The 19,380-nt window shown below is 42.0% G+C and overlaps 1 protein-coding gene across 1 annotated transcript; it reads right to left on the reverse strand.

Annotated features, from left to right (window-relative positions):
* Window positions 1-2,979: 2,979 nt before the first annotated feature.
* Window positions 2,980-12,572, reverse strand: pdcb (phosducin b). The gene is made up of 4 exons (XM_060917356.1): window positions 12,549-12,572; window positions 12,345-12,396; window positions 4,106-4,254; window positions 2,980-3,489 (listed from the first exon to the last, which is right to left on the reverse strand). Exons 2-4 carry the CDS (start codon window positions 12,394-12,396, stop codon window positions 2,980-2,982), a joined length of 711 nt encoding a protein of 236 aa, XP_060773339.1. The 5' UTR covers window positions 12,549-12,572.
* Window positions 12,573-19,380: the final 6,808 nt, after the last annotated feature.

Here is a 19,380-nt window from a genome sequence, read left to right on the forward strand (position 1 = left end):
TTTGTTTAAGTCCTGTGATGACCTGGCGACTTGTCCAGGGTGTACCCCGCCTTTCGCCTGTAGTCAGCTGGGATAGGCTCCAGCTTGCCTGCGACCCTGTAGAAGGATAAAGCGGCTAGAGATAATGAGATGAGAGACGAGATATTTGTTTATTTTAAAAATACAGATTTTTGGTAAATCACTAGAATGTGCTAAGTGTGGTCATGCTATTAGCGATGACGCCATATGGCTTAATTCCATGTATTAGCTAATCCTAGGCTAAAAACTCAGTCCTGTTACTTTCAGTCCTGTTACTCATATAAAGAGTATGCAGCCATCTTTGACTTCCAAACCTTGTAAAAAAATAAATAACGTAGCCTGAGGTTGACCAATACACATTTTGAATAGTTAAATATGTGTGTTATTATAATCGGTGTTGAAAAGATATAACAAATTAAGTTTAATTTGGGAGTGGTACAACAAGCAAATGGCACCCATTTGGTGGAATGTCCCTTAGGCTTAAAATATATCTTTTTAGTCAAGACTTTTGTTAACAGTTTTTTTTAATTAGGTAAAGGAGTAGATCTGGAGGGTCATCAGGCACAGAGTGTTTTGGTAAACTGGGATGTATGGATGCTATCACCCCCACACACACTCTCACACATTCACTCGAGTTTGTTGACAGTGGAGTGGCTGGCTGCTTTATGTCCCAGAGCTCCCTTATGTCTGTGTTACCTTCTGGCTTTTCCTTTTATTTATGCTGTCATAGTTAGTTTTGGCAGAGTCCCTGCTTGCACTCAGCACAAAATGTATACTGTTCTTATCCATGAGGTGACACTGGGCATACCTAACAACCTGTGCCCCCCCCCCATCTCTTCCCTCTGTCTGTTTCTGTCTGTTGAGTTTCATGTTGATCCTGAGACAGTCCAGTGATGCTGACCTCTTCTGCTCCTCAGACCCGCCTGATCCATCCTGATGCCCTATGTCTGACTGGAGTCTCACCACATTGCTCCTGTGGAGGATGGCCCCATATGGACAGTCAAAAGTTGCACTTGGAAGATCTCATCTCATTATCTCTAGCCGTTTTATCCTGTTCTACAGGGTTGCAGGCAAGCTGGAGCCTATCCCAGCTGACTGGGCGAAAGGCGGGGTACACCCTGGACAAGTTGCCAGGTCATCACAGGGCTGACACATAGACAACCATTCGCACTCACATTCACACCTACGGTCAATTTAGAGTCACCAGTTAACCTAACCTGCATGTCTTTGGACTGTGGGGGAAACTGGAGCACCCGGAGGAAACCCACGCAGACATGGGGAGAACATGCAAACTCCGCACAGAAAGGCCCTCGTCGGCCACGGGGCTTGAACCCGGACCTTCTTGCTGTGAGGCAATAGCGCTAACCGCTACACCACCGTGCCACCCCATTTGGAAGATAGCTCTGGACATTTACAGTTTTGCTATGATGGCTGAGGACTACAGTTGACATGATAACTTCAGGACTGCAGTTGTCATGAACAGTTTTGCACTTAAGTTTCCATCAATGAACAGTTGATAACTTCAACAAAATAGATTTCATGAGAAAACTATTATGAATTTCCTGGTTATGCAGTTGCACATTGTGACTATATAGGACACAGTTACAGAAGCAAGTTATTTATAATCACTGTTATGACCCAAATGAGGATGGGTTCTGTTTTGAATCTGGTTCCTCTCAAGGTTTCTTCCTCATGTCGTCTGAGGGAGTTTTTCCTTGCCACTGTCACCACAGGCTTGCTCATCAGGGATAAATTAGGGATAAAATTAGCTCATGTTTAAAGTCTTTAATTTTCTGTAAAGCTGCTTTGCGACAATGTCTGTTGTTAAAAGTGCTATATAAATAAACCTGACTTGATGCAAATAGATAGATAGATATTTAAACATAGCAAGACATCTACTTTTTCTTTTAAAGTATATTAGACATAGACATGCTATGAATTGATATGAAATAACATACTGTAACTCCAGCAACCCACATAACACGTTTATTGGCATTAACATGTACTAGACAAAGAAATGTACAATGTCTGTTGTTAAAAGTGCTATACAAATAAACTTGACTTTACTTGACTTAAATAAATAAATCCTAAAACATATGGAAACATCTACTTTTTATTTTAAAGTGCATTAGACATAGACATGCTGTAAATAGATATGAAATAAAAATACTGTAACTCCAGCAACCCATTTAACATGTTTATTGACATCAACATGTACCACACATAGAAATGTAAAATTTAAGTAAAAACATTGCTGCACGTTTCGGCAAACTCTTTTGTTCTATGTTAATAAATATATAATTGTTGTTGAATCAAAAATAATTAAGCTTATAAATGAAGTACTGCCTCCAAACCTTTAACAATGAAGAACCAAAAAAACTAAAAACATTTATACACTTTTTATTTTAATACAAAATTTCAAATTAGTCACACTTGCATGTGTCAACTCACATAAACAGTAAAGTTTCATGATGTAGGTACAATCATCTTCCTATGATTTCATTCATATTAAATCCAAAGAAATCTCTTATATTTATTAGAACTCCAGTGAATTTTGAGATCAGATTGGTTGTAAGATAGTCTAAGCAATATCAATAAAGATTACACACACATATGAATATATTATTTTTTTAAAAAAGTTAAACTCCTGTCATGTTAGTACATATTTAGCTAGCTGATAAATCTTAAATATTTATGAAGATTAAGAACTAACATGAGCTGAGGTTTTCTAAGAGCATTACGTATGGAATGATGTTCACAGTGCATCCCCTGTGTTAACCAGGTGGTTAATATAAAATAACCTGATAGGATTTTTTGATTATTTGTAAGTTATATTAATAAATCCTCAGTGTACTAGCTGGCTAATATGAGGTAATAAGACTAGACTCTGCTTTACTGAAATGTGATTTATATCTAATTCATTCAATAATGAAATGAAACTATCTTTCAACACATCCTCACTCACTCTACATCTGCCTCATCCCCACCTGGCCTGAATTCTCTTTCTGGCAGCAGTCCATATTCATTGAGGAAGGCCTCCACATCTGTGGCACAGAACTCATCATCGAAGTGCTGTGTGATAGCTAAGAAGTTTCCCAGCATCTCTCCAGCTTTGTAAACCAGTACGGCTGGTAGAAGGTTGTCAGAGAAGTGTTCGCCTGCACCAGAGACAGTTGTATTGATGCGGCAGAACTTGACGCAGGGATACTCAACAGCCAGGCAGTCCAGGCACCTGTCCAGCACCTCACAGCCCTTGACACCAACTTTGTAGATGTGCACCACTACTACAGTGAGATGGTGCTCCTTCTCAATTACCTCAAGAAATGCCTCACCGCTGTCCAATTCATTCACACCATTGAACCTGGGACCAAAGCTGAGGCGCTCATGCATCTCCTGCATGCATTGCTTGCGGTACTTGCGTAGACATTGCTCATCATCCTCCTTAAGCAGCTCATACTCCTGGATGTTCATCTTAAAGAATAAGGGTTTGGGAGATGGCCAGGTTGTGATGCTCAGAAGGATATGAGATCAGAACAAGGCTGAAATACACTACATGGCCAAAGGTTTGTGGACACTTGATCATCACACCCATATGTGCTTCTTCCCCAAATGGTTGCCACAAAGTTAGAAGCACACATTTGTATAGAATGCCTTTGTATACTGAACACAAATCACACAGCCACACCCCAAAATCTAGTGGAAAGCCTTCCTAGAAGAGTGGAGCTTATTATAACAGCAAAGTAGGAATAAATCTGGAATGGGATGTTCAGCATGCACATATGTTTGTGATGATCAGGTGTCCATTTACTTTTGGCCACACTTAGTGCACTTGGTTGTTTTTTGTTGCAAACTTTCACATTTATGCAAGTAGAGACATGAAAATTATTATTTTTTTAAATCTCATTTTATAGGCCATCAACAAATGTTCTGCACGTTTGTTAAGTGATCATTTTGAATGGCTAGAAAAAATAGCTGCCTCTTATACCAACTCATATCTCAGTACTCCTACTATAGCCATTTTTTAAAAAAACATATTTTGTTACTATAAGAGAATGTTGTATAGAGTGCCAGAGAAAGAAAGACCTACCTTGTGACTTGAGTTACCCAGGGACTCATCCTTAAATTTGTGTGGGGATGACATCTGTTTCAGCAGCTCCCTCTTGTTGGGAGGCAAAGATTCCTGATCCATACTCTCCAGCTTAAACTTAAGCCAGTCATTAATGACTCCCTTTGGTCCTAGTGGCAGTTGGGAAATTTAGTAATAAATAAGCATTAGTCAAGTGTTAGCCAACTACGTGTCAGATTACTTCAGTGAAAATCACATGGTCATATATCACTTGTTTACTTTGATATTTAGTATAAGTGAGATTATTATTAAGTACATTAACTGTTAAAGGAGAGTTTTATTTTTTTTAAAAACCTCACTTTTTCAGTGCTTGTGCACATGCATTTGGGTATCTGGAGTGCTTTTCAACCCAGAAACTCTGAAATATGACAACTCAGTCCATTTCTTTTGGGCTGCCTTATCTGAGTATCTCCACTGATGGCTTGAGAACTGCCTTTGCAAATGAATATTCATGAGGAAAGTGCTACCTGATTGGCTGGTGGAAGAGGAGGTGGCGTGAGCAGTGGCTCATTATCATTTAAAACGAGACATTCAAATCGTCCATTTTGAACAGGGCTGTTTAGACAGGTTGAAAAGGTGCTGTGGTGCTTTATTCTTGTTGTAGTTTGACTAAAGCATGTCACAGACATTTATCAAGACCTCAGGAAACTATGCCAACTTGTGGAAAAGGGGTTGTGGAAATTGACTGTTGAGATATCTTAAAATGAATAGACCAGCATCATGTTCTACCAACAGTATTATTAAAGAAGACAATGTCATCCAACCTACATGGAAGATATAGGAATGTAGCCGAATATGAATACATTACTCTGATTTAACCAATAATGTGTTCCAAAAAGATATAGTGTCTTGAAAAGTATTCATCCCCCATGGTGTTTGTTCTGTTTTGTTGCATTACAAGCTGGAATTAAAATGGATTTTTAGGGGTGAGCACCATTTGATTTACACAACATCCCTACCACTTTTTTATTGTGACACAAATAATAATTAAGATGAAAAAACAGAAATCTGGAGTGTGCATAGGTATTCACCCCCTTTCATATGAAACCCCTGAGCTGGTCCAACCAATTAACTTCACAAGTCATATAATTAATTGATTAAGATTCACCTGTGTGCAATCAAAGTGTCACATGATCTGTCACATGATGTCTCATTCATCTCATTATCTCTAGCCGCTTTATCCTTCTACAGGGTCGCAGGCAAGCTGGAGCCTATCCCAGCTGACTACGGGCGAAAGGCGGGGTACACCCTGGACAAGTCGCCAGGTCATCACAGGGCTGACACATAGACACAGACAACCATTCACACTCACATTCACACCTACGGTCAATTTAGAGTCACCAGTTAACCTAACCTGCATGTCTTTGGACTGTGGGGGAAACCGGAGCACCCGGAGGAAACCCACGCGGACACGGGGAGAACATGCAAACTCCGCACAGAAAGGCCCTCGCCGGCCCCGGGGCACGAACCCAGGACCTTCTTGCTGTGAGGCGACAGCGCTAACCACTACACCACTGTGCCGCCCTTCACATGATGTCTGTATACGGTAAATCAACCTGTTCTGGAAGGACCCTGACTCTGCAACACCACTAAGCAAGCTACATGAAAAAACAAGGAGCACTCCAAACAGGTCAGAGACAGAAATCTCTAACAGGTCAGAGATCTGTACTTCTCCACAAAGTTGTGGAGAAGTATAGATCAGGGTTGGGTTATAAAAAATATCCCAAACTTTGAATATCCCATGGAACACCATTAAATCCATTATAGCAAAATGGAAAGAATATGGCACCACGATAAACCTGACAAGAGAAGGCCACCTACCAAAACTCACAGACCAGGCAAAGAGGGCATTAATCAGAGATGCAACAAAGACACCAAAGATAACACTGAAGCAGCTGAAAAGATCCACAGCGGAGATGGGACTAGCTGTCCATAGGACCACTTTAAGCCATACACTCCACAGAGAGGGGCTTGATGGAAGAGTGGCCAGAAAAAAGCCATTGCTTTAAAACAAAAGAAAAGAAAACATGCTTGGAGTTTGCCCAACAGCATGTAGCAGACTCCTCAAACATATGGAAGAAGATTCTCTGGTCAGATGAGACTAAACTTGATCTTTTTGGCCATCATGGGAAATGCTGCCGGTGGCATGGCAGTGTAGTGGTTAGCACTGCTGCCTCCTGCCTCACAGCAAGAATGTTCTGGGTTCAAGCCCAGTGGCTGAAGGGAGCCTTTCTGTGTGGAGTTTGCATGTTCTCCCATGTCTATGTGGGTTTCCTCTGGGTGCTCCGGTTTCCCCCACAGTCCAAAGACATGCAGGTTAGGCTAATTGGTGGCTCTAAATTGACCATGGGTGTGAATGGTTGTGAAGCTGTGACAGGCCTAGCAAGCCGGCAGTAGATTATTGCCGCTTTTCCACTACAAACGCGGCTGAGTCGGGCTGAGCCGTGCCGTGCTGATTTGGGCTGAGTGGGGCTGTTGGAGTTGCATTTCGACTACAACTGCGCTGAACCGTGCTGGCTGGAAGTGGGTGGACACATTGGGTGGAGTTAGCGAAAGTGGGTGGACGTCAGGTGATGTCGTTAAGCAGCGCAAACAGTGACATCAGTGAGCTTTTAAGCGGTAGTCTCACGACCCGAATAGTAAACAATAAACATGGAGGACATGGAGTCGTTAGTGTTGCTGGTCTTGGTGCTGTGGCTTGTTGTCACCGACAATGCGGACAGATACTGGCAAGAGCGTATAGATGAGGCGAGGCGCATAAGGCTTCAGAAATTCTCGTAATTCGTAATTCTTCTCCTTCCGGGTTTGCGGTGTTTACAGATCCCAGCGTGCTCGCGGGGCATGTGTGGGCATGTGAGGACACTCCTCCTCACCAATCAGTGCACAGGGGAGTGTCTGCTCACGCCCCCAGCCTCACTCGGCACGGTTTGGCTCGCTTCAGCCCCACTCCAAAACGGTGCGAGTTTTAGGGGCTAAGCAGGGCTGAAGCGAGCTGAGTCGTGCTGGTTTTTGGTAGTCGAAACGCGAGCCGTGTCGGGCTGAAGTGAGCTGAAGCGAGCTGAAGTGAGCTGAAAAAGGGTAGTGGAAAAGGGCCATAAGTGTGTGTGTGTGCTCATGATAGATGCAGACAGCCTCCTAAGAGGCTAGTAACTGACAGGCTAATTGGCCTATAGGGCATCAGGATGAAAAAAAAAGGAAACACCATGTGTGGTGCAAACCCAACACTTCCCATCACTCTGAGAATACCATTCCTAAAGTGAAGCATGGTGGTGGCAGCATCATGCTGTGGGGATGTTTTTCATTTGCAGGGACAGGAAAGCTGGTCAGGACTGAAGGAAAGATGGATGGCATTAAATACAGGGCAATTTTGGAGATAAACCTGTTTGAATCGGCCAGAGGTTTGAGACCGGGATGAAAGTTCACATTCCAGCAGGACAGTGACCCTAAACATAGTACTAAAGTTACACTGGAGTAGTTTAAAGGGAAACATTTAAATGTCTTGGAATGGCCTCATCAAAGCCCAGACTTCAATCCAACTGAAAATCTATGGCATAACTTGAAGATTGCTGTACACCAACACAACGCATCTAACTTGAAGGATTTGGAGCAGTTTTGCCTTAAGGAATGGGCAAAAATCCCAATGGCTAGATGTGCTAAGCTAATACAGACATACGCCCAAGAGACCTGTAGATGTAACTGCAGCAAAAGGTGGATCTACAAAGTATGTGACCTATGCACACTCCAGACTTCTGTTTTTTTATCTTAATTATTATTTGTGTCACAGCCAAAAAACAACAACAACAACAACAACAACAACTTGCACCTTCAAGGGATTAGGCATGTTGTGTAAATCAATTAGTGCTACCCCCCCCCCCCCCCAGCTTGTAGTGCGACAAAACAGTACAAACACCAAGGGGGATAAATACTTTTGTAAGATACTGTAAAATACAGATACAAATACAAGGCATGCTGTTAGTTTGGGGGGTATTTTTCTTTTTTGAAAGCTTGACAGAAATGTTCACAATGCAACTGGGGCAGAGTAGAGGTGTCCATGGCAGTGGCGGCTGGTAGTCTTTCAAACAGGGGAGGCTGGTCGGTTATGATATTTCCAGATTTTAAAAGAAAAAAGAAAAAACACATCAATTTTGCCCATACTCTTGCCTCTGATCTGGCTGATTGTTGGCAGGGTCACAAACTGTGAAATAACAGGTTCTTTTGGTCCATTAGCCTACTGTCCAATATACATGATGGTGGTGTTGGGGGGGTGTATATTTTAATATTTTATATTTTAAAATTGTGGCATGTTGTTTAAAAATTGATCATTATTGAAAGCAGCTCTTTGTCAGGAACCTCAGCAATAACAGCAGAGTGTTCCGGAATAGGCACAAGCACTGACCTTGGGGAGCCAAACATAGAGCTGGGTGCCACACATTTCATTCAAACACACTTTCCCTATATTTTACTTATTTTGACTGAGAAATGTTTTATTGACAATTTTGATAACCCTTCACTTTTAATCCAGGTCTGTAGTGTGAAATGTTCTCAGCTGTGTTTTTGTTTAAAAATGTTTTCCAAATTGTAGCTGTGTTTAATTCATATCCAGAAAAATATATATTCCAATATAATATACTCAGCATAAACATTTTAAATAGATTCTATATTTTTGGTCCATCCATGACATATTACTAAAGTAGCCTATTTACTGTTGTTGATGTGGGTCACTTGCTGTTAGCCAATTCACTTTCTCATACCAGGAGAGCTGAAAGGAACGAGTATTATTCCCTACCTTTTTCACCAAGTCAATTTGAGGCATTGGTCTACCCTGCTCTTTAATTTTAATTTTTTCCTCGAAAGGAAGACTGGCAAATGGCTTCGCCAAAATTAAATCAGCAATGCTTGGCATCCGTGCGCAGCTTTCTTGCTAGCTGACTAGCCCCCTCAAGTTCAAGTTCAGTCACTCAAATAAACGAAATTTCTGGAACTAAGATAGCAAACTTGACAACACTATATTTACACTTTATTTACAATTAAAATATATACAAACTAAAAAAGCTGGTAGAAACCGTATGTAATGAATGAAATCGAAATGTAAGCTGATCTCTTACAATACACCACAGCACTTGCGAATCCGCATGGGACTGAACTGAAATTCACCGCTGCCTGTCTATAGTTGAAACAAGCTGTCAATCAAAGAAAATATCCGGCCGCTTTCACCAATCACCAGTCTCCTCGCGGAAATTGCAATGTCCCTCCCACTGTGAGGCTGGGAGTCCGTGGGCGGGCATTTTCACAGTATTTGTCCAATAACCGTCTTGCATTTTGAGATTGAAAAGCGCATAGCTCCCAAATGCCATTGAAGTCCACTGAGGCTGGGAGTCTGTGAGACTCCGTGGGCGGGCGTTTTCGCAGTATTTGTCCAATAATCGTCTTGCATTTTGAGATTGAAAGCGCATAGCTCCCAAATGCCATTGAAGTCCACTGAGGCTGGGCTGCATTGCGCTGTCGAGGGGGAAAAACTCACGCACACATTAGGCGAACTGGGGAAAGTTATAAGGGAATGATTTCGCACTGTAGTTGGGTTGAGCACATATATTTCTATGATTCTGGATCTGAAATAGCAATGTTATAAGGTCGGCTATAACATAAGCCTAGCGCAATTCATCCTACACGATGTTCGTCATTTTTAGAGGAGGCTGAGCCTCCCTCGTTGTCTAAGAGCAATCGCCCGTGGTCCATGGGAATTAAAATCCTGCAGGACACAAAAAAAAAAAAGTGCAAATGAGATTTATTTTTTACCTTCTTGCGAACATGAAGCTCGCAGGAGAAAGAAAGATACATTGATAATATCTTTCATAACTGCCTGGTCAGGATCATGGTGGTTTAGTTTAAGTTACTAGTGTTTATATTTTGGCAAATAGATCAAGAATAATTCCAGACCATAAAAAATATTGCAAGCAGGTAAATGAACTGTAAGTAGGGTTAAGAACACATACCCACAAAAATTCACAGACAGAATTCGACAGTGATGGCATTTCTCCCTTTGTGTTTTTTAAACTGTTTCAGTGTTTCTGGGGGCACTGTTGTCATGTTTAAAAAAAAAATTAACAAATAAAAAATAATTTAAAAAAAGAAGTCCTTCAGGTTTAGGCCACACCCACTTTGCCTTTAAATTCAAATACAAATACAGATATTTGGAGCACTAAACAGATAAAAATCAATTACATGACAAGATTAAAAAGGTTTGTATGGCTAATGACAATGGGTGTGGGGTCTCCTGTGCAATGATGGTTTGTTGGGCACCAAATTATAGGTTAAAATAAACAACCATGCACCCCTGATGGTGGTTCTGCTCTCTTCTGAAGGAACTGCTTATTCTTCTTTCTGTATAGTATGTTGAAGCAACTCATGACAAGTTCCCAGAACATGCTTATTTACATTTACACTTACAGCATTTGGCAGATGCCTTTGTGCAGAGTGACTTCCAGAAGTGAAAGTTACATTTTTACATTTATCTCATCTCATCTCATCTCATCTCATCTCATTATCTCTAGCCGCTTTATCCTTCTACAGGGTCGCAGGCAAGCTGGAGCCTATCCCAGCTGACTACGGGCGAAAGGCGGGGTACACCCTGGACAAGTCGCCAGGTCATCACAGGGCTGACACATAGACACAGACAACCATTCACACTCACATTCACACCTACGGTCAATTTATGGCCCTTTTCCACTACCCTTTTTCAGCTCACTTCAGCTCGCTTCAGCTCACTTCAGCCCGACACGGCTCGCGTTTCGACTACCAAAAACCAGCACGGCTCAGCTCGTTTCAGCCCTGCTTAGCCCCTAAAACTCGCACCGTTTTGGAGTGGGGCTGAAGCGAGCCAAAGCGAGCCGACTGAGGCTGGAGGCGTGAGCAGACACTCCCCTGTGCACTGATTGGTGAGGAGGCGTGTCCTCACATGCCCACACACGCCCCGCGAGCACGCTGGGATCTGTAAACACCGCAAACCCGGAAGAAGAATAATTACGAATTACGAGAATTTCTGAAGCCTTATGCGCCTCGCCTCATCTATACGCTCTTGCCAGTATCTGTTGGCGTTGTCGGTGACAACAAGCCACAGCACCAAGACCAGCAACACTAACGACTCCATGTCCTCCATGTTTATTGTTTACTATTCGGGTCGTGAGACTACCGCTTAAAAGCTCACTGAATCAGTGACATACAGAGCATCGTGGACGAGTTCACGGAGCGCAAGGCTCGCCGTATGCCCTTCAAATAATGCGCGCAGTAGGCTATTGATGTTTTATTATGAGCCATGTACAGTATGTCGCCTAATGTTTTTTTGTTTCTGAGTTACATGTTCGTTTGAAGGACTTAATGTACAAAATAACATAGTTGCACCCCGTAGTGTTGAAATTGGTAAACACAGTGCATTCAGTGAGGTTTGCCCCGCCCTCCTTTTATTTCTGACTCTTCCTGTCACCACTCTGAGCGCTCATTCGTATGCCCTTCAAATAATGTGCGCAGTATAGGCTATTGATGTTTTATTATGAGCCATGTACAGTATCCTAATGTTTTTTGTTTCTGAGTTACATGTTCGTTTGAAGGACTTGATGTACTAAATAACATAGTTGCACCCGGTAGTGTTGAAATTGGTAAACACCGCAGTTGCGGACATTTTGTAGCCTAAAATGATGTTATGATAAGCTTTAATAAAGGGCCCGGTCATTTGCCCCGCCCCCGGCCCGGCTCTGACTTGTTCCGCCACTGTCACTGATGTCACTGTTTGCGCTGCTTAACGACATCACATGACGTCCACCCACTTTCGCTAACTCCACCCAATGTGTCCACCCACTTCCAGCCAGCACGGTTCAGCGCGGTTGTAGTCGAAATGCAACTTCAATAGCCCCGCTCAGCTCGACTCAGCTCGACTCGGCACGGCACGGCTCAGCCGCGTTTGTAGTGGAAAAGCGGCATTAGAGTCACCAGTTAACCTAACTGCATGTCTTTGGACTGTGGGGGAAACCGGAGCACCCGGAGGAAACCCACGCGGACACGGGGAGAACATGCAAACTCCGCACAGAAAGGCCCTCGCCGGCCACGGGGATCGAACCCGGACCTTCTTGCTGTGAGGCGACAGCGCTAACCACTACACCACCGTGCCGCCCACATTTATCTCATTTGATTAATTTATCTCATTTACCTGTGTGAGTTACAGCCACCTCCTCCTCCTCAACTAATCCTGTGTCAGACATGTTGTTGTCTATATGGACACAGAAACAAAATTTAATATTTTGTAAGATGTTACTGAGCAGGGAAAAAAATGCACAAGAATTCTGACCTTGGTAAACCAATAGAAAAAACAAACAAAGACATGGGTTACAGAAGTAGGGGTTTGCGAAAGAATTATTACCTTTTTGTGATTAACTAAAGTGGAGTTTAGCATCTCTACAAAGTGACTGGTTCTCTCAGGGGAAATTGAGTTGATGAGTTTAGAGGATTATTCCTTGATCCAATTTATCAGGCTTGTTGGCTCTTAGCACATATTAATTTTATTTACTTTTTTTTTAGTTGTCTGCAAAATGACTGCCAATTCTGTCTATTACTTCTTCAGAGCATTTATTATACATTGTTATTCACATTATTATAATTTCAAGCAATATATATTTGTATCACCATTTTCATTCTGTTACATTAATGATGACAGCTGTGCACAGATGGTGACCTTCAGCTGATCTCTACAGTTTTGCCTGCATGGCACCAGTGTAATATCTACACTTATGTCACATAGGACCTTCCACCACATGCCCAAATCCAGACCTGATATCACCAAATTAGAGCTTTGTTAGTTTCTGAATCTCACATTTCAATCCACACTCTAATTAGATACCTGTTGTGTGTTTATTTTTGTAAGGATTTAGTGAATTCAGTTATTCAGCCCTTCTAGAATGATACAAAACATATGTCGACTTCTTTAAGATTGCACCAATTCCCTTAGCAGTTTACTCTTATTTGAAAATAAAGCAACAACTCTGAATCCATCATGGTGGCTTTAGGTGTCATCAGATAAAGTGAAGTTATACTGTCTTACTTATAAATATGTCTTAAATGATAAAAATACAGTACATATTATTCAAGCCGCCAGTCTGGGGCATATTTCAACCAATATCCTTAGACTGCTGGTTAACCATGTTTACTCAGATTAAGCAGAGCACTAGATGCAGTAACTACCTGTTCCTGAGGTTCACTGGGATTGAGCACAAACCCTAGTCTTATAGCATTTCATAGGTATACCAGCCATGGACCTGTGTAAGTTACAATAAACCTTGTTGATTAGAATAAAATCAAATGAAGCCTTTGGAACTACAAGGTTGTGTATAAAATGAGTTAAACATATAAATGTTATTTACGAGCTAATGATATTTTTGTAAGAATTTTTCCACCACTACCACAAACAAACAAACAAACTCCCTTGCTGTGGTTCACAGGTCCATCTTTGACAACCACGGTCCTAAAAAACAGACTAAAAACTAGAAGGGCACTTGGTAAAGTGCATACCTCCACCAAGCCACATCTGATTTGCATAAAAATCTAGTCAACTGTTTCTTGACTCATGGCCTTCCTTTCCTCAAAATTTCAAAAAAATCTGTTCACTATTTTTGAGTTACATTGGGAACAGACAAACAAACAAATAAACAAACTAACAAACAGAGGCAAAAACATAACTTCCTTCAACGAAGTTGGGAGAGGTAAAGATTAAGAGAATACATCTTAGAGTTGCATAGAACAAATAAGTGTCCTCTTACCGTTTTGCTGTGTGTGAACAAGTGTCCCTTCGCTTTATATTAGCTAGACTGTTATGTTGTCAGCCTCTGCTTTGATGTGTTTTAGGCTGCTTCAGGAGGGCTTTATTATAATGAGATTCATTGGACAACACTGTGCTATTCACTGAAATAGCTCAAGGTTCCTAAGAGGATTTAAATGCTGGAAATAGACTCTAAGGAACTGAGTAATGGCAGAAGAAGAAATTTCTGAAGAAATTCAGCAAAATGAGTGACTTTAGATTATTTCTGATGTTTGGGAATATACACTAGGAGAAAAAAAACATACTAACAACTCCAGAAAATATGACTTAAAAGTGAAACTGACCCCTTAAAAACACAAGAGAATAATGATTCTTATCCTAGTTTTTTTTAATGACTTATCCCAAATAAATAAATAACTTTAATTACCTGTGCTAGATGAAGTGACATGATAATCTCGGCAGGGTTCGCTTCTTTATATACTTATAGATGTCACTACAATCAGGACACAGCAAAGCTGAAATCACTGATGACATCTATTCTTAAAGCTCATAGGACATCAGCTTGTACCTTTTAATTGCTTGTATATGGTTTCAAAGACAACTGAGTGTTCACCTGTCATGCAAGAACCATGTCACAAGAAAACAGAATAAACATCTAGGGGTGGGTTTTAGACAATGTGTCTGAGTAGGTGTGTGAAAGGAATTTTTCTGGCAGAGATGTGATGTCATCAGTGGCTGCAGTTTCACGGATCTGGTGTTGAAAACAATAAAATATCACCTTTGCTAAGAATGAGATGTGTTTTCTGAAAATATTATAATATTGTCCTGTCCTTTTCATAATTCCAGCATAAAACTAACAAATTTCCTGAAGGATAATAATGCCTTTAGATGTGCGTTTTTCAAGGTGCAATTTGTAGAAAGAATGCTGTGAATTGTGGATTTATGCCATTAACAATTAGTCTTAAAAGAGACTGAAAAATAAAATTGAGGCATGCTTCCTCCATCTAGAATCATGCTAGATATATACAGTACCAGTCAAATGTTTGTACAGCTGTTCAAATTCAATAGGTTTTCTTTATTTTTAATTTTTTTAATTATTTTCTACATTTTAGAACAATGCTGAAAGCAGCAATACTGTGAAATAACACACATGGAATTATATAGGAAAAAAGTGTAAACAAAGCAAAATGTTTTATATTTTAGATTCTTCAAAGTAGCCACCTTTTGCTTTGATGACAGCTTTGCGCACTCTTGGCATTCTATAAACCAGCTTCATGAGATAGTCACGTGGAATGGTTTTCCAACAGTCTTGACAGTGTTGAAGGAGTTCCCATATACAGTGGTGCTTGAAAGTTTGTGAACCCTTTAGAATTTTCCATATTTTTGCATAAATATGACCTAAAACATCATTAGATTTTCACACAAGTCCTAAAAGTAGATAAAGAGAACCCATTTAAACAAATGAGACAAAAATATTATACTTGGTAATTTATTTATTGAGGAAAATGATCCAATATTACATATCTAAACAATTTTCCACTTTCACCCAATTTGTGAACTGTCCTACCAGAGAGGGAAGAACGACCTGCTGTATGCTAATGTTAAAGAGGCTTACAGCTCTTCCCCCCTCACCCCACTGGGCAGGCCAGACCACAACCTGATTTACCTCTCCCCCTGCTATGTGCCTCTGGTGAAGAGACTGCCCACCACATCAAAGATAGTTAGGAGATGGACAGACGAGGCCAACGAGACACTGCAGGGATGCTTCGAGGTGACAGACTGGCAGACACTGTGTGAGCCCCATGGAGATGACATTGATGGGCTCACAGAGTGCATCACGGGATACATCAACTTCTGTGTGGACACCATTGTCCTAGCTAGGACTGTCAGCTGTTACCCCAACAACAAGTTGTGGGTAATGAAGGACATCAAAGCCCTCTTAAATGAGAAGAAGAGGGCTTTCAGAGTCGGCAACAAGGAGGAGGTGCGAGGAGTACAGCATGAACTGAGAGCAACGATTAGGGAGGCCAAGGAAAAGTACAGGAGGAAGTTGGAGTGGAAACTCCAACAGAACAACATGAGAGAGGTGTGGAGTGGAATGAAGACCATCACTGGTTACAAGCCAACCAACAGTGAAGGAGTGGATGGCAATGTGGAAAGGGCGAATGAGCTGAATCTCTACTTCAACAGATTCGATGGGGTGACCCAAACCCATCACCACCACTCTTCTACGGGATGGCTACAACCACACACTTCACATTCTCTCCCCTCCCCCGCCTCTTCTTGCCCAACCTCATCCCCATTTCAGGACCTCCTCAACAGACCCCCTGGCTGAGCACCCCCCCCCCCAAGAAACACCTTCATCCCTCCCCCACCCGTCACCTCCACACCGATCATCAGTGAGGAGCAAGTGAGAAGTCAGCTGAAGAGACTCCATGCAGGAAAATCAGCAGGCCCGGATGGTGTTAGCCCCAGGGCCCTGAAGACCTGTGCCCTCCAGCTAAGTGGAGTACTTCAGCATGTCTTCAACATGAACCTGGGTCTTCAGAGGGTCCCTGTGCTGTGGAAGATGTCATGCCTCCACCCTGTACTGAAGAAGCCGCATCCCAGTGACCTCAAAGATGACAGGCCCCTGGCATTGACGTCACACATCATGAAGACCCTTGAGAGACTCATCCTGGAACAGATCTGGCCTATGGTCCAACCACTTCTTGACCCCCTTCAGTTTGCCTACCAGCCCCATCTTGGAGTAGAGGACGCAATCATCTACCTGCTCAACAAAGTCTACGGCCACCTGGACAAGCCAGCCAGCACTGTGAGGATCATGTTTTTTAATTTCTCCAGTGCTTTTGACACCATCCGGCTGGCTCTGCTGGGTGAGAAGTTGACAGCGATGCAGGTGGATGCCCCACTGATGTCCTGGATTGTGGATTATTTGACTGGCAGACCACAATGCGTGCACTTGCAGTGCTGTGTGTTGGACAGAGTGATCAGCAACACCGGGGCTCCACAAGGGACTGTCCTTTCTCCTTTCCTTTTCACTCTGTACACCACTGATTTCAACTACTTCACGGAGACCTGCCACCTCCAGAAATTTTCTGATGACTCTGCAGTGGTTGGACGTATTACCAGTGGTGATGAGAGTGAGTCCAGGATGGTGGTTGACAACTTTGTCACGTGGAGCAGGAAGAACCACCTACAGCTCAACGTGATGAAGACAAAAGAACTGGTGGTCGATCTGAAGAGAATCAGGGCTCCGGTGAACCCTGTTAACATCCAAGGGGTCAGTGGGGATGTGGTGGAGGAATATAAGTACCTGGGGGTGTACTTGGATAATAAATTGGACTGGTCCAAAAATGTGGACACTGCATACAAAAAGAGCCAGAGCCGTCTCTATTTTCTGAGATGGCTGAGGTCCTTCAGCATCTGCCGAATGATGCTGCAGATGGTCTATGAGTCTGTGGTGGCCAGTGCCGTTCTGTACGCTGTCGTCTGCTGGAGCAGCGGCTTAAAGGTGAAGGACACTAACAGACTCAATAAGATCATCAGGAAGGCCGGCCATGTTGTAGGCGTGGAACTGGACTCTCTGACAGTGGTGTTGGAGAAGAGGACACTGTCCAAAATAAAAACAATCTTAGACTGTCCTTCCCACCCTCTACATGAGGAGCTGATAAGCTACAGGAGCACATTCAGTAAACAGCTGATTCTTCCACGCTGCACAACTGAGAGACACAAGAAATCATTCCTACCTGTTGCAGTCAAGCTGTACAATGCCACTGTATAGCTGTGGTACACTGTCTTACCATGTATACTGTATCCTTAACTCAGGTGCAATATATGTATATAGGAATCATTATTTATAAAATCACTTCATTTTGCTTTTACTTAAGTTACTGAACGTATTTAAATTTATTTTATTTTTATTTATTCTTTTTTCAGACAATTTTATCTTCTATTTTTAGACATGTTTACTTCTTCTTTGATTCAGGAGCTTGGTAGCAAATTTGAATTTCCCTCTGGGGATGAATAAAGTAATTCTGATTCTGATTCTGATCTGTGAGTGGCAAACGTATGTGAACCTCTAGGATTAGCAGTTAATTTGAAGGTGAAATTAGAGTCAGGTCTTTTCAATCAATGGGATGACAATCAGGTGTGAGTGGGCACCCTGTTTTTTATTTAAAGAACAGGGATCTATCAAAGTCTGATCTTCACAACACATTTTTGTGGAAGTGTATCATGGCATGAACAAAGGAGATTTCTGAGGACCTCAGAGAAAGCGTTGTTGATGCTCATCAGGCTGGAAAAGGTTACAAAACCATCTCTAAAGAGTTTGGAGTCCACCAATCCACAGTCAGACAGATTGTGTACAAATGGAGGAAATTCAAGACCATTGTTACCTTCCCCAGGAGTGGTCGACCAACAAAGATCACTCCAAGATCAAGGCATGTAAGTCGGTGAGGTCACAAAGGACCCCAGGGTAACTTCTAAGGAAGTGAAGGCCTCTCTCACATTGGCTAATGTTAATGTTCATGAGTCCACCATCAGGAGAACAATGAACTACAATGGTGTGCATGGCAGGGTTGCAAGGAGAAAGCCACTGCTTTCCAAAAAGAACATTGCTGCTCATCTGCAGTTTGCTAAAGATCACGTGGACAAGCCAGAAGGCTATTGGAAAAATGTTTTGTGGATGGATGAGACCAAAATAGAACTTTTTAGTTTAAATGAGAAGCATTATGTTTGGAGAAAGGAAAACACTGCATTCCAGCATAAGAACCTTATCCCATCTGTGAAACATGGTGGTGGTAGTATCATGGTTTGGGCCTGTTTTGCTGCATCTGGGCCAGGACGGCTTGCCATCATGGATGGAACAATGAATTCTGAATTATGCCAGTGAATTCTCAAGGAAGATGTCAGGATGTTTGTCCATGAAGTGAATCTCAAGAGAAGGTGGGTCATGCAGCAAGACAACGACCCTAAGCACACAAGTTGTTCTACAAAAGAATGGTTAAAGAAGAATAAAGTTAATGTTTTGGAATGGCCAAGTCAAAGTCCTGACCTTAATCCAATTGAAATGTCGTGGAAGGACCTGAAGCGAACAGTTCATGTGAGGAAACCCACCAACATCCCAGAGCTGCAGCTGTTCTGTACAGAGGAATGGGCTAAAATTCCTCCAAGCCAGTGTGCAGGACTGATCAACAGTTACCAGAAACGTTTAATTGCAGTTATTGCTGCACAAGGGGGTTACACCAGATACTGAAAACAAAGGTTCGCATACTTTTGCCACTCACCGATATGTAATATTGGATCCTTTTCCTCAATAAATAAATGACCAAGCATAATATTTTTGTCTCATTTGTTTATCTGGGTTCTCTTTATCTATTTTTAGGACTTGTGTGAAAATCTGATGTTTTAGGTCAGATTTATGCAGAAATAT

Source organism: Neoarius graeffei, chromosome 3 (genome assembly GCF_027579695.1).
Source record: "Neoarius graeffei isolate fNeoGra1 chromosome 3, fNeoGra1.pri, whole genome shotgun sequence".
Lineage (NCBI taxonomy): Eukaryota > Metazoa > Chordata > Actinopteri > Siluriformes > Ariidae > Neoarius > Neoarius graeffei.

Bases quoted from the DNA above. Each gene is read 5' to 3' on its own strand.
- pdcb (XM_060917356.1), bottom strand. From the start codon at position 12,396: ATGTCTGACACAGGATTAGTTGAGGAGGAGGAGGTGGCTGTAACTCAC. The intron at 4,255-12,344 runs GTAAATGAGATA...AACTGCCACTAG, and splicing joins GGTGGCTGTAACTCACACAG to GACCAAAGGGAGTCATTAAT. The intron at 3,490-4,105 runs GTAGGTCTTTCT...TTATTCTTTAAG, and splicing joins TGGGTAACTCAAGTCACAAG to ATGAACATCCAGGAGTATGA.